Source organism: Plecotus auritus, assembly GCF_963455305.1.
Source record: "Plecotus auritus genome assembly, chromosome: 6".
Taxonomy (NCBI): domain Eukaryota; kingdom Metazoa; phylum Chordata; class Mammalia; order Chiroptera; family Vespertilionidae; genus Plecotus; species Plecotus auritus.
The window spans coordinates 82,892,592-82,907,540 of NC_137773.1; the positions used below are offsets into that span (position 1 = coordinate 82,892,592).

Genomic DNA, 14,949 nt, shown 5'->3' on the forward strand with positions numbered 1-14,949 from the left:
TGAATTGGGGACCCTTCAGTCCGCAGGCCGACACTCTATCCCAGCCGTGGGCAAACTACGGCACGCGGGCCGGATCCGGCCCGTTCGGCTGTTCTATCCGGCCCCGCAGAGCCGAAAGAGCGGAGGGTTCTCTTGCTCTCCCCTCCGCTCCTTTACTTTGAATTTATATTAGTTCACACAAACACTCCATCCATGCTTTTGTTCCGGCTCTCCGGTCCAGTTTAAGAACCCATTGTGGCCCTCAGTTTGCCCACCCCTGCTGAGCCAAAACTCCTGAGCAGTTTTGACGTGCCTCTTCTCTATCCAAATTAGAGCTGATTCACCCAGGACCCCAGGCCCTTCCCCGCCCCCGCCATTGTGCCCACTCCCTTTGGGACCCTGATTTGAGCTCCAGCCTCCACTTCCTTCCCAAGAACTCACTAATATCCCATCCCCCCAGGCCCCTAACCCTAACCCCCAGGGCCCTTTCTCTTTGTGATCCCCACAGCCTCACCTCCCTGCCACCTCCACCCCCTCCTGCAGTCTGGCTGTGGCCTGACCTCACCCTAGATCACCTGGGGCCCCTGCAGCCATGTCCAACTTCACCACTGAACTGTGAGCTGGGCCAGGTTAAGCATTGCCTGCCCACCTGTGTTGGTCTCCCATGACTGTCAGAGCAAATTACCACAAAGTGGGCAGCTTAAGACAATTGGCATTTTTTCTCACAAGGTACCGGAGGCCAGAAGCCCCAAATCAAGATGTGGCAGGGCCGTGCTCCCTCCCAAGGCTCCAGGGGAGGGTCCTTCCTGCCTCTTCTGGCTTCTGGGGGATCTAGGCTTCCCTTGGCCTGTGACCTCATCACCCCAGTCTCTGCCTTGTCGTCATCCTCACAGTGTCCGAGTTAGAAATCTCCCTCTGCATGTCTGTCTCTCCTTTTCTGCCCCTTATAAGGATACTCGTCATTGGATTTAGGGCCACCCCAATCCAGAATGACCTCATCTCAAGAACCTTAATTATATATCTACAAGGACCCTTTTTCCAAATAAGGTCCCAGTCACAGGTTCTGGGGGATAAATCTTTTTTTTTTTTTTTTTTTAATATATATATTTTTATTGATTTCAGAGAGGAAGGGAGAGGGAAAGATAGAAACATCAATGATGAGAAAGAACCACTGATCAGTTGCCTCCCGCACGCCTCCCGCTGGGGGTCAGGCCTACAACCTGCCTGGGTATGTGCCCTTGACCGGAATCAAACCTGGGACCTTTCAGTCCATAGGCTGACGCTCTGAGCCAAACCAGCTAGGGCTGGGGGATAAATCATTACGGCCATGATTCAGCTCACTTGACGCCCCTGAGCCTCACCGAAGTTGGGAGTGTGGATGTGGGATCACCTTGTTTTACAGAGGGAGAAATTCCACAGGGCTGGGCTGGGCCCCCACGTGTGTGGCTTTTCGTGATACCCAACCCATGCCCTGACGCCCTGAACAGGATGCAGCCCTCCAGGTGATTCCACGCAGCCAGAGGGTCTGATGTGACTGACACTCACTGGGTTCACTGTCCTTGGGGTTCCCCCTCCTGACCTGTGTCCCAAGCCCCTTGTCTCCTCTTGGGAGCCCTCCAGTGGGCTTTCCTAGTGGGCTGTCCCCCAGACCTCTCATTGCCCACTCCTCAGGCCAGCAGCCAGTGGAGACCTTCTGCAGCAAGAGCCCCTCCCTGTCACCAAGTTCCACACCCCACCCTTCCTTCACTCCAGAGCTTCCTTCCTTCCTTTGGAACTTTGGTGGTGCCCAACTACTGATGGTCCACCCCTGACCACCCCAGTCCTCGCCTCCATGCCAACTGGCCCCAGAACTGTGTCTGGTGGCCCAATGGACCAGGTCCCAACTAGACCTAAGGTGAGTAGGGGACACCTGTGGCTCATCACTCATATCCTTTTGGGATGGGAGGTATTAGGACCCAGGAGACAGATTCCCAGACCTCATTATCCCCATCTGCACAGTGAGAGGTGGATCCTGTCTAGTGGGGACTGGGGCCCCCACACACACCACAGAGCTGGGAAGGTGCCCCAAGGAGGCAGCCTCCCACTGCCACTTCCACAGTGGCCATAACTGACCCCATGGTTGGCCAGCCCCAGGGATGTGGAGTACCCAAGTCTCAGGAAAGGGGGGCTTGGCAGGACCAACAGATCTCATGTTCTCATCTGGAATAGGGCACAGAGCCTGGCTTGCAGTAGAACCTGGAATGGGGGTACCCCAAATTCCTTTATCTGGAAGATGGAAGGTGAGGAGCTGGGTCTGAGGGTCCCTCCCACAACCCAACCTCTCCATGCCCACCAGCCCCACACCACGCCAAGGGCTCGCACGTCATAAAAAGACTTTATTAAGAAGGCTTTGGAGTCAAAAAATAAAACTCTTGATACAATTTTCTGAACCCTTAAGTCAGCTCAGCAAATATATAATCAGTAATTTAGCTGCGTAAGATTAAAGGTCCGTTACTTTAAAATAAAATATATTTTAGTTCTTAAAATTTATTCCATAAAGTACATACATATTTCCCTATAAATTTGCTACATATACACAAGAGGTAAAAAGTAAAAGTAAAAAAAAAAAAAAAACAATTAAAAAAATTTAAAAATGGACAACATAAACCACAGCAGAAAAGGATTAATAATTAAAAATAAAAAAGTTAGAAATTTCTGGTTGGGATGCCCCTGTGCCCCTCCCCCCTCCCCCCTCCGGCCTTCCTGGGGCTGACCTACAAAAGGGTGACCAGTTAGCCCCAAAAAGGGAGTGAAAAGGTAGTAAAAATGTCACCATCCTCCTGGTGGAACTTTCTGCAGAGGCTGCCACCCCGTAAAAACAACACTGTCAAATCAGAAATCCACTTCGTAGAAAAGAAGGACAACTGATTGCTGTAAAAATTTTTTCTTTAAAAAGATCACCCTGGGGGTGTAGGTGTGTGTGTGTCTCAAATAAAAAGTGCAACAGACCTTTTCTCTCTGGTTTATTTTAACCTGTCAACTCAATACTGTTATTTGTTAAGAACTGAGGTGCCACTGGGCTGCCGGGTCACTGTCTCCATGCCTGGGACCGGAGTTAAAGCTCATCTGTAAACACTGGCCACACTAACCCCTGCCCCCTCCCCCGGCCTGCCCCTCCATCCCCTGCCCTCCTCTCTTTCCTCCCCCAACCCGGCCCGGAGCACATGCCCACTCCAGGGGCCTAAGGATGGCCCCGTGGCCGCGGGAGCGACTCGTTAGGAAAAGATATGAATGGCCTGGGTGGCGGGTGTACGGCAGGCGGGGCACTCGGGCTCGCTCTTGCCGCAGATGCGCACAGCGCAGTCCATGCAGAAGAGGTTGTGGCCGCAGGGCACTAGCGCAGCCATCACCTCGCCTTCCGCACACACCACGCACTCCCGCACCAGGGCCGGGCCAGGGGTGGCGGAGGCCACCGGCACCCCGGGCCCGGAGGTCGCTGCGGCTGAGGGCTTGCGGCTGATTTCGGAGGCGCTGGAGTCCAAGGGGGAACAGGAGGAGGCTGAGGAGCTGCTGGGCAGCGAGGTGGCCGTGGAGAAGCTGCTGCTACTTGAGAAAGATGACAGGGAGCCCTGTGGGGGTCGCCAGGGCAGGGCACCCACTGGGTCGGGGGGGCCACGGCGGGCCAGTGGGAGCTCTAGGCCCAGGCCACCAGGTTCAGGCAGCGTGGGGGAGTGTCGCGGGGTACCAGCCCCGCTGCTGCGACGGACACCAGGGGCCGGTGGCGCAGGGGCCCCGTTGACGAAGGGCGGCACAGGTGCAGCACGCTCGAAGGGGGCCCAGATGGTGGCTGCTGTGGGCACTGTCAAGTCCAGCGCCAGGAAGTCGAAGCCGAAGTCACAGTCCTCGGGGGCAGGGGGCCCAGTCGGGGCTCCAGGGCCATCACCGCCGAAGGTGAAGCCCCCGTTGCCTGAGCCGCCATAGGGGCTGGCGGGGCCTGTGTCCGGCACTGGCGGTCCTCCGCGGCTGCTGGGGTAGAAGGCCTCGGGGCCCCCCGGGGCACCCAGGGTACTGTCCCCACGGAGGCTGGCGGTAGGCAAGGTGGGCCGGCGCCCAGGGTTGGGGGCCTTGGCCCAGAGGCCTGCAGCGGCTCCGAGCAGGTCCAGGCAGACGTCAGTGCCGTTGGCGTGGAAGTCACTGTCCGGGCCGGCGTCGGTGAAAGCGCCGGTGCGCAGTGTGATGTGCGCCTCAATCTCCTCGCGGGCCCGGTCCACGTTCTCTGGCATGCCCGTGACTGCGAACACTGGCTCCTTGTCCCGCCCCGGCGTCACGATGTATGTGTGCGTCCTCTGCTGGATGCGCTTGATGGTGGCGCCTTTGGGCCCCACTACCAGCCCCACCACGCGGTAGGGCACGCGCACCTGGATGGTGGTCTGTCCCGGCAGGTTGGGCGGGCCCTGCGCAGTGCCAGGCAGCCCACCAGCCTTGCTGCGGGTAGCACGGATCACGGAGAAGTGCTCCGCCGCAGACAGGATCTCACGTTTGGCCATCTCCACGTCCTCCTGGCGGCCAGTTACGATGAAGACAGGCTCCTCCCCACGCACCGGCGTCTTGATGTATGTGTTGGTCTTGGCCCGCAGAGCCTTGATTTTGCACCCTGGGTTGGGGGGGAGGGGAACATGGTGAGGACTGGGACCCCTCCCCAGGTCAGTCTGTCTGGGGCAGCAGCTGTAGGGGCCAGGCCAGCTGGGAGCCTCCATTTCTGGGCTGTACCCCTGTGGCATTTTGTAATCTCAGACATACCGCGTCCTACCCTTTGACCTGGGACCTTAGGTTCTCCTCTGGTCATGCGAGGGACACCAGGGGCCCCGGCGCAGGGGCCCCGTTGATGAAGGCCAGCACAGGTGCAACATGGTGGGGGTGTCCCTGAGGTTGGCAAAAAAGCAAGAAGGCAAGGACTCTGTTGTGGGTTGGATAGTATCCCCTAAAATTCATGTCCATCCAGAACATCGGAATGGGCTCTTACTTGGAAACAGGGCATCTACAAGTGTAACTAGTTAGGATGAGGTCACAATAGGGTAGAGTGGGCCCTGAATGCAAGTGGGACACACAGAGTCAGCCATGTGACGAGGCAGGAGTGCAGTGATGTGGCTACAAGCCAAGGGACACCAAGCACTGCTGGGAGAGAGCGCATGGGACAGAGTGTCCCCTAGAGCCTCTGGAGGGCGCACACCCCTGCCAACACCTTGATTTCAGATTTCCAGCCTCCGGAACGGAGAGAATTTCTATTGTTGCAAAGCTATTCAGTTGATTATGTCAGCCCTAGGATATGAATGCAGATCCTCTGGCATCAACCCCCTATTTGACAGGTGTGGAAACCGAGGCTCAAATTGTGTAAGCTGCCTACAATTTTCTTCTGACCAGGTGACCTTCCAGCCCCATGTAGACTCCTAGGCCTGCACTCAGGACACCTTCAAAGGTCCTGATGGCCCTGGTCTCTGAGGGATGCTCAGGGTCACTTGGGAACATGACACTGTGGCTTCATCCTGCCAGGGCTGGGGGTCCCACCCTGTGGAGGGGCAGGGGCAGTTGTTCAGGGTCTCTGATAGTGATGCCTGCCCAGGTCCCTGAGACCCACCCCGCCAAGGCCTTCTGAGATATCTTGAGTTCAGGCCAAGGAATCTGGAAGGACCCCCCCCCCCCCTCAGGGGAGGCTAGAGTGACACAATGATATTGTATCAATACAGAGGCGGCATTGAGAGGAGTAACAGTGTTGCTAACTTCACAACATTGAGAGACACAAAATTAGCAGAATCATGCCCTGGCCCGTGTTTCTAAGTGGTTAGAGCAGTCGACCAACACACCAAACAGTCACGGTCGATTCCCAACAAGGGCACGTACCTGAGTTGTAGGTTTGATCCCACAAATGGGAAGCAACCAATTGATGTTTCTCTCTCACATTGATGTCTCTCTCTCTCCTCCCCTCTCTTCCACTCTCTCTGGAGTTAGATGGAAAAAGTATCCTTGGGTGAGGATTAACAAAAAACAAAAACAAAAACAAAAGAAAAAAGAAAAAAAATGTTAGCAGGATCAGCATGTCTGCCCAGAAAGAAAACAAGGAGATTGTGTCAGAGGTGGTAGGGGGCATCCAGGGGCAGCCTTACCCTAATCTCAAGTAGCTCCCCAGCCAGGGCTTTGACCAAAAGCAGGGCAGGTGAATTGGGGTCAGAAATCTCCGAGGGAGGGGCTGCCTTCCTACCACCTCTATGCCCCACCTCCTGGGTCCTTAGTCACCCCCCCCCCCACCACCAAAGCTGTGTCTCAATGGCATTCTCTTTGGCCCCCCAAACCCACCCTGACCTGTGGCTGCTCCAAACCTGCCCTGATAGTCCCCTCCCTACCTGGAAAACTCCCTCTGCCCTGGCCATGCTGTCCCCCACACAAAAGTGTCCTCACCATCCTCACCCCCATCCTGGCCCTTCTTTGCATCACATTACAGCCTGGCACTCCCTCCTCCCGGAAGCCCAACGTAACTGGGCCAGGCCCCTGCACACACTTCCAGTTTCTCCTGACACCATGTCTGACTTTCTGAACTTCCTGAAGCCAGGGGACTATGCTCTAAGGCAGTGGTTCTCAACCTTTCTAATGCCGCCACCCTTTAATACAGTTCCTCATGTTGTGGTGACCCCCAACCATAAAATTATTTTCGTTGCTACTTCATAACTGTAATTTTGCTACTGTTATGAATTGTAATGTAAATATCTGTGTTTTCCGATGGTCTTAGGCTCTACAGCAGTGGTTCTCAACCTGTGGGTTGCCTTCACAGGTTGAGAACCGCTAGCAGGGTCGCCTAAGACCATCAGAAAACACAGATATTTACATTATGATTCATAACAGTAGCAAAATTAGTTATGAAGTAGCAACGAAAATAATTTTATGGTTGGGGGTCACCACAACATGAGGAACTGTATTAAAGGGTCGCGGCATTAGAAAGGTTGAGAACCACTGCTCTAAGGGCTAGTAAACTGGGGATTGCCCTGGGCCCCTGAGGGTACCTTCATGTACCTCAATTTCCTCATCCATAAAAGGAGGGCTGAAACACCTAGCCTCACAGATTTGGGGCTGGACCCAAAGGGCCATGGTCCCAGGCAGATGCCCTGCCCCCGAAATGTTTGTTTCTAGCAAAGCCACGAGAGGAGAGGGAATCTGAGGCCTGCAGAAAGGGGGGGATTTGCCAAAGGAGATGCAAACAACTGATGACCCTCCCACCCCCCAACCACTGATCTTTTGTAGAGATGAACAAGTGGGCCTTGAACCCAAGCACAAGGCTGGAGCAATGAGCCGCTAAGGTGGGTGAGGGCAGGGAGGGACCATGTAGCTTCCCCTTGGGTGCCCCTGAGTGGAGCCCTTAATGGCCAAGAGGAGTCTAATTTACTGACTGCACTTCAGCTGTGACACCTGTTGGCCCCCAAACCCAACTCATGTCAAGACCATGAGAGGGGGCAGAGCTTGGGAGAGTGGGATTGTCCAGTTGAGGAAATTGGGGATCCACAGTGATCTGGGACACACCCCCTATCCCAGTGAGGATGATAGAGTGCAGTAAGAGCAGGTGGTGAGCCCTAGCTGGTTTGGCTCGGTGGATAGAGCATTGGCCTGCGGACTGAAGGGTCCCAGGTTTGGTTCCGGTCGGGGGCGTGTGCCTCAGTTGCGGGCTTGATCCCTGGCCCTGGTGGCAGTGCCTGCAGGAGACAACCAATTGAGGTGTCTCTCTCATCATTGATGTTTCTGCCTTTCTCTCTATATATCACTTCCTCTCTGAAATCAATAAAAATATGTTAAAAAAAAAACAACACAAAAAAACAGGTGGTGAGCCCTGGCTGGTGTTGCTCAATGGTTAGAGTGTCAGCCTGCACACTGAAGGGTCGCAAGTTCGATCCCTGGCCCTGGCCTGCAGGAGGCAAATAATCTATGTATCTCTCTCAAACTGATGTCTCTCTCTCTCTCTCTCTCTCCCTCCCCCCACCCCCCCAAAAAAGCAATGGAAGAAATATTCTCCTCAGGTGAGAATTAACAACAAAAAAGAGTGGGTGGTGACAGGGGACTGAGTCCCATGCCTGGGGAACTCTGGGGGCCACCACTGATAGGTGGGCATAGACTGAAGTGAAGGCTCCTGGGCACTGCCCTCAGGATGCCAACTCAGAAAATGGGGTGTGCTTTGGAATGTGGAGATAGCCCTCGGGGCTGACACTGTCCTGCCTCAGGCACTAGCAACCCTCCCCTCAAAGTGGGAAGGCTGAGAGTCTCCAGGAGAGCCTAGTAGACGAGGGAAGCCCTTTGCCTCCCATCACTCACATGACCCCCTTATGGGGTCCTGGCCATAACCATGTGCTGGCACTCAGAGAACCAGGTCCCACAGGTGACCACAGGCTACACCTGTCAACAAAGCCTCAAGGTTATGAGGGGAAGGATGACACGGGCAGAGGAGCACTCCACCAGAGGAACAGCAGGGGCCGAGCTCTGGAAGCAGGACAGGGCTAGGACAAGTTCCCACAATCAGGCAAGGCCAAAGAGGAATGCAGTCCTGGGTGGGCCACTTCACAGCAGGGTGGTCTGGGGAGGAAGTTGGCTTGTCTGTGACACAGGGACACGGGAAGCTCCCCATGACAGGACTGGTCTATAATTGCCAACACAAGGAGCCCCCAACCCAAGCATGGACACCTCTTTATTTCTATGCCACACAGTAGATAGACAGGAACACCGAGGCATGGTCCCCAACACCCCTGCAGTGTCCTGGCTGCCAAAAAGGACACCTGATGCATGCAGGGTTGGGGCCAGAGAACAGACAATGGGAGACAATTCCAAGCCACCATCCACAGCCTGACCTCAGAGATGGAAGAGACCCGAGGCCCTGCCTTCATCATCGTCCACAAACCCAACATGACCACGCCCAGCCCTGGTGAAGACATGGGCACAGACTCGCCCTGAGTATAGGACATGGATGGCAAGAAGCGGAGGGGGGCATGGGCCCAAGGTCACCCCCATGGCCAGTGCACCAGCCTCCCAGGAAGCAGGGTAGGCAGAGCCAATGAGACCAGGGCTCAAATCCCAGCCCTGCCTCGTCTCTCACAGCCACTTCCTCCTGTGCCTTCTGGGGGAGGGGTGGCCCTGAATCTAGGGATTGACAGGAAAGGATGAGTAATTGAGGGCAGGCTGTGCCCCCTGCACTGGGGAGAGCCTGAGCAGTAAGAAGGGGCAGGCTTGGCATCCAGGGACCCACAGGGTGGAGAGTTGGGTGGGTGATGGGAGGAGGGGAAGGAGTGGGGCTGGGGCAGTCTTTCAGGGTGTGCTTGAGAACTGGGTGGGAGAGGATGGGAGCCACAGATGGTTCTGGAGCTGGGGCAATGTCACCTGTCCTGGTATTCAGGCTCCCTCCCTGGTACCCTTTACCCCAGTTGTGGGGTGGTTACTGAGTGCCAGACTGGGGTTAGAACCAGTGCCTGAAGAATCCACACAAAAACCCTGAGGGAGGTGCTTCCCCACCCCACCCCCCATTACAGAGAAGGGCTCTCATTTGCTCAGGGTCACAGGGCCTCCTCAGTCTACAGGATTCACTGTATTGCCTAGTCCAGTGGTCGGCAAACTGTGGCTCGCGAGCCGCGGTTTGCCGCTCTGTTGAGAGTTTGCCGACCACTGACCTAGACTCTCGATTCCAATAATTACAGGCTGTTGTTGTTCCTTGTGATTAAGCCCCTATCCCAGGGGTCGGCAAACTCATTAGTCAACAGAGCGGCAAGTGGCGGCTCGTGAGCCGCAGTTTGCCAACCACTGGCCTAGTCTTCTTTGTTGTCCACAACCACCAAGTATACAGGCTGGCACCCAACAACCGGGTGCCAAATGCACACCCGGGAGGTTGGGTGGAGCCTGAGGCTACAGGTTCGAGTGCCCTCTGCCTGACTCCCATCACCACCTGTAAGATGTAAGATGAGGCCTCTCTGAAAGGACCCTCAGGTGTCAGGACCGCATATTCACACAAAACACACCCTCATGCTACATTGCACAAAAGATGAGCCTAGTGATTCTGGGCAAATGGCCCCCAGGCATCGGTATCCACACTTGCCCACCTGCAGGCTTCTGGACACTCAATATGTAACTATCTGTTACATGTCCCAGTGCAGTTATGGGGGATAGGAGTGAGGAAGTGGGGGCCTATATAGGAAGGGTGGTGAAGCAGAACTGTCTGGCATGGGTCTAGCCTGAAGGCAGCTGGCAGGGTTCAGAAAGTAACCTGTCTTCCTCCCTCACTCTCACTCCTGATGGTGGGTCTCAGCACCACGTCTGGCAGTCCTTGTGTCCACATGTGGAAAGGACAAATGAATGACCAGAGGGCTTGCTGGCCGAGCCACCCCACCCACTGGAACTAGCAGAGGACCGTGTCTAGAGCATCCCTGAGTTCCTCTGCTTGTGGTGGTGGTGAGGGTGACAGGCCCCCTTATAATTCAGATCACCACCCTTCTCTCGCTCCTGTTCCTGAGGTCCCAGAAGCTGGAACACCCCCCTCCCAGCCTGAGTGTCCTTTGGCCCTACCTAAAGCCCCGCCCAGGCCCCACCCCAAGTTCTAGAACCTGGCTGACCACAGGAGGCCAGCAGGGAGGGGGGAGGTGTGGGCAGGAAAGCAGGAGAAAGTTGAGGCTGGTGGGCAGGCAGCTAACAGGGTGGGTGGGTATGTGGGCACTGCCCACCACCCTCCGCCCACCCCGCAGCTCCAGGGCCAATGAGCGGCGGCCAGCCTGATGTCACCCTGCAAATCTGAGTCTGGCTCTCTAACAAAGAGAACAATGGGGCGGCCACAGGGAAGCTCGGCAATGCCACTGAGGGGACCCCTACATCCAGGGCCTGTTTCCCACCTGCCTGCTAGGCTATGGCCATGGGCTGGAGCCCCTTTTACAACTGGTCCTTCCACATACCCCCAAATTCCCGACTCACACTGAGAGCAGGGTGGGACCCTGTCTCATCCAGTCCTGCTCCCATCCCCCAGCAGGGTCCCCAGGCTGGCAAGTCGTGACGTACCCTTTGTGCGGCCAAACTTCTCTCATCACCCTAACTGAGCACCCCACAACCCGAGCTGGCCCGCCCCATGCCTGTTTTGAGTGTGGAGCGCCCACCACCTAGCCGGGGCCCTGGTCCCCAGGATAGCACAGCCCAGGGCTCCGCAGCAGCGCTGCATCTAGGGGTCCTTCCGGGCTGGAGGCGCCCAGACAAAGGCAGCGGTGGGGCCGGAGCGTGGTGGGGAGGAGCGCGAGCTGCGCCCAAGTTTCTCTCGCGGGCCGAAGGCAGGACAAAGGCACAGGCACAGGCGGCCACTGAGGCCAAAGCCCACGCGGGGCGTGGCCTGTGTCTGGCTTGTGGCCGCGGGCTGGGCTGGGGCGGCCCTGTCCCCGGAGCAGCAGCGCAGAGACCCCCGGGACTGCGCCCCCGACGGCGGCCACTCACCCTGGCGACCCACGATCTCGGCGACGTGCTCGGAGCTGGGTACCGGCACGCACTCGGTCATGTTCACGCTCTTCTTGCGGCTGCCAATCACGCTCATCTGCTCGGCCAGCAGCGTCGGGGGGCCCAGCGCAGCGGGGTGGGCCGTGAAGCTCGCGAACACATCGGGCGGCGACGGCCGGGGCGGCGGGGGGCTTACGTCGGGCTCCAGAAGCGGCAGCGGGCCCGGGGTCACGGCCACCACGGGCGCGCCCGCCTCAGGCCCGTCGGGGGGCGTAGGCTCCACTGCGGCCCCACCGTCCGCGCCCCGTGCCGCCGCCGCCACGCCATCCCCGCTGCCCGCAGCTGCCCCCTCCTCATCCTGGTCGCCCGCGCCCCCCAGCCCCAGCACCGAGAGCTGGTTCAGCGCTAGGCGCAACGCGGCGGCCGCGTCGTCGGGCTCGGGTGGCGGCCGGGGCGCAGGAGCGGCCTCCTCGGCGGCCTCGGGTGCGGGCGGCGGCTGAGCACCTGGGCTGGGGTCCCCGCTGGCCGCCGCCCCAGGCCCGTTGCCGCCCGCGCCCCCGCTGCCGTCGGGCTGGCCGATGGAGCCGGACATGGCGCTAGCGCTCAGGCCCGCGCCCCTGCCTCTGGGCCGCCGGCCGCCCGCGCCGCCGCCGCCCGCGCCGCCGCCCTCCGCCTCTGAGAGCTCGGCCGCCGGCCGCCGGCATCCAGCGGCGGGGCGGGAGCGGCGGGGGCGCGGCGGCGCGGGGCTGCTCGGGGCCGCGGGAGGCGCGGCGGCGGCGCGACTCTGCTCGCTCTAGGCGGCGGCAGCGGCGGCAGGGATCTCGGCGGCGGCGGCGGCGGCGGCGGCGGCGGCGCGGACGCTCCTTCCCTCCCGCCGCCCTCCCTCCAGCCGCCCTCCCCGCCCCGGCCCCGCCCCCGTGACGCGCGTGCAGCCAACAATGGGGCTCCGGGCAGGGCGCACGCGCGGGGCGGGGCGGGGTGCGGTCACATGGGCGCCGGCCACCCTTGCCTGGGGCGCTCGGGCGGGACCTGCGCGCCTGCAGGTGCGGGCGCTGCCGAAGGTAGGTGCCCGCGGCGCCCTGTTGCCGGAGAGCGCCCGCCTTCCTTTGCCAGAGGACTCGCTGTGCCCCAAGGCACTTTACCCCTATCCACGCCCCAGGGCTGGGGTCTCTACCCCCAAGACTCCTCGAGACCTGGCCTGCCTTTGGACTCCGGTCCCCAGTTCCTGCACGGCTCCCGTGGGCCCCTGGGGAGGTCAAGGGCACCCACATCCCTCAGACGGAGTGTGCTGGAGCCCGAGATTGCGCCACGTGGGCGGTGCTTCCCGGTTTGGGCTGGTTTCCACTGGCCAGAGCCTTCGGAGGTGAAGATCTTCCCTCTTCTGGGGTGCCTGGCGCCCTGTCCTGCCCTGTGGGCTCCCCGAGTAGCCCAGCGTGCCCAGTTCCAAAGCTATCCTGTCCCCGCGGCCCTTCCTTCAGCCTTTTTCCTTTGGAGTTTAAGGAGCCCTCCGGTTTTCCCGTGCGGTTTCTCATGATAAATGGGCAAGGAGCAGAATGGACTCCGTGGAGTCGCCCGCCCACGTCTTCAAGGGGACCCCTCCTAAGTCCCTGGTTGGCTGTGGAACTTAAGGACTATTGCATGAGCTTTTCAGGTGGGAGAGGGGGTGAACTGGTCCTTTTTGCCATGCACTGGCCCCTACCCTAGTGCCCACCGCCATCCTCACCGATTTTAGGTCTGCCCTCCACCATGTAGTTCCTCAGCCAAAGCTGTCCACTGTTGAATCGTCCACCTCCAGTCACTTCTCTCCACCTGCGTCCCTGGCAGGTACCCCTCCCCCAATTAAAGCCCTCACTCGGCCCTGGCCATTGTGGCTCAGTTGGAGCATCATCCAGTGCACCAAAGGGTTGCAGGTTGTCAGGGCACATACCAGGATTTTGGGTTTGATCCTTGGTTGGAATGTGAGGGAAGACAATATTGGTTTCTCTCTCTCTCCCAAATAAAAAAACACACACATATCCTTGGGTGAGGATTAAAAAAAACAAAACCCCTCACTCCCCTGTCTTGGTCCCTGTGCCAGACCCTTCCCCACCCTCACCCCCAGGCCACATCCAGCCCAAGTTCCTCAGGCTGGTACCAGATCTGAGCTGGCTCTGCTGTGAATGCATGTTGAATGAGTGATTGGAGGAAGTTGGAGATCTAATCCTAGGGCTCAAATTGTTCCCTCAGACCCAGAGGCTATGAATGGTGTCCAGGTTCCAAGGTGGGGTAGAGATGAGGGAGGTTGAGTGAGGGTGTGTCTTCTGTGGTGGGCAAGTGGCCTCCAAAGACATTCATCCTCTTTGCAGGTGGGATTAAGTCAAGGCCCCTGAGATGGGGTGATCTTAGATTTCCCCGGGGGGGAACCCACTGTCATCACACCCTCAGAAGAGGGAAGACAGGAGGGTCAGAGTCAAACATGGAAGATGCCGAGTTACTGGCTGTTAAAATGAAGGGGCTACATACAGGCCAGAGATGTAACGCCTCTGGAAGCTGGAAAAGGCAGGAAACAATCCTCCATTAGTGCCTTTGGAAGGACCAGCCCTGCACACTTGGGTTTAGCCCAGGGGTGGGCAAACTTTTTGACTCGAGGGCCACAATGGGTTCTTAAACTGGACCGGAGGGCCGGAACAAAAGCATGGATTGAGTGTTTGTATAAACTAATATAAATTCAAAGTAAAGGAGTGGAGGGGAGAGAAAGAGAACCGGATAGAACAGCCGGATCCGGCCCGTGGGCCATAGTTTGCCCACGGCTGGTTTAGCCCCATGAAGCCCATGTCAGACTCCTGACCCCAGAATGAATATGTGTGAATTAAGTCACAAAGTTTATGGTGATTTGTTCCAGCAGCCACAGAAGGCTCAAAGTGAGGAACCATCCCAGGCAGGCTGATCTGGGTGTGGATGTAGGGTGGTTCAGAAAGCTCTTGACTGCCTTGGGCTGGAAGAAGCCAGGCATATTATGGTAGAGACATGGGGATGGCTCAGGTCCGTGATGCAGATGCCCTAAACTGTTGGCTCAGAAACCCTGGCACCCTTGTCTCTGGGAGTCTCGCTGGGAAGAAGAATGAATTCAGGTGAGACCCTCAAGCTTGGAAAGTGTCAGGAAGGGGTCTATGATGTGACTGGGCATTCCATTCTCACGCAGAACCACCCAGGCTCTTGTCCTTTTTGAGGCTGCTCAGGGCCTCTCAGTGGCCAGAGGCTGGCACAATCAGCTGCATGGGTGTTGGAGTCATGAAGACCCAAGTTCTCAGGCAGGCCCAACTCCTTTCCAAATGGTGCCCCTAGGCAAGTTGCTAACTTGAGCCTCAAGTTTTCCTTCTGGAAGCTGGAACCAGTTCCGGTGGGTGGGCAGGGCTGTCTGCAGAGTAAAGAGGATGCATGTGGGGGGACACTCAGAGGAGGGATGGGAGACAGAAAGATGAACAGAGATTCCATGTGGGGGTGAGGAGGGGGTCCAGGCCATTA

The 14,949-nt window shown here is 57.9% G+C and overlaps 1 protein-coding gene across 1 annotated transcript; it reads right to left on the bottom strand.

Moving 5' to 3' along the window:
• Positions 1–2,334: 2,334 nt before the first annotated feature.
• On the bottom strand, positions 2,335–12,112 carry MEX3D (mex-3 RNA binding family member D). The gene is made up of 2 exons (XM_080673873.1): positions 11,446–12,112; positions 2,335–4,612 (listed from the first exon to the last, which is right to left on the bottom strand). The coding sequence occupies exons 1-2, from the start codon at positions 12,035–12,037 to the stop codon at positions 3,234–3,236; spliced, it is 1,971 nt and encodes a 656-aa protein (XP_080529999.1). The 5' UTR covers positions 12,038–12,112; the 3' UTR covers positions 2,335–3,233.
• Between the last annotated feature and the right edge of the window lie 2,837 nt (positions 12,113–14,949).

Bases quoted from the DNA above. Each gene is read 5' to 3' on its own strand.
- MEX3D (XM_080673873.1), bottom strand. From the start codon at position 12,037: ATGTCCGGCTCCATCGGCCAGCCCGACGGCAGCGGGGGCGCGGGCGGC. The intron at 4,613-11,445 runs GTGAGTGGCCGC...CCCCCAACCCAG, and splicing joins CGAGATCGTGGGTCGCCAGG to GGTGCAAAATCAAGGCTCTG.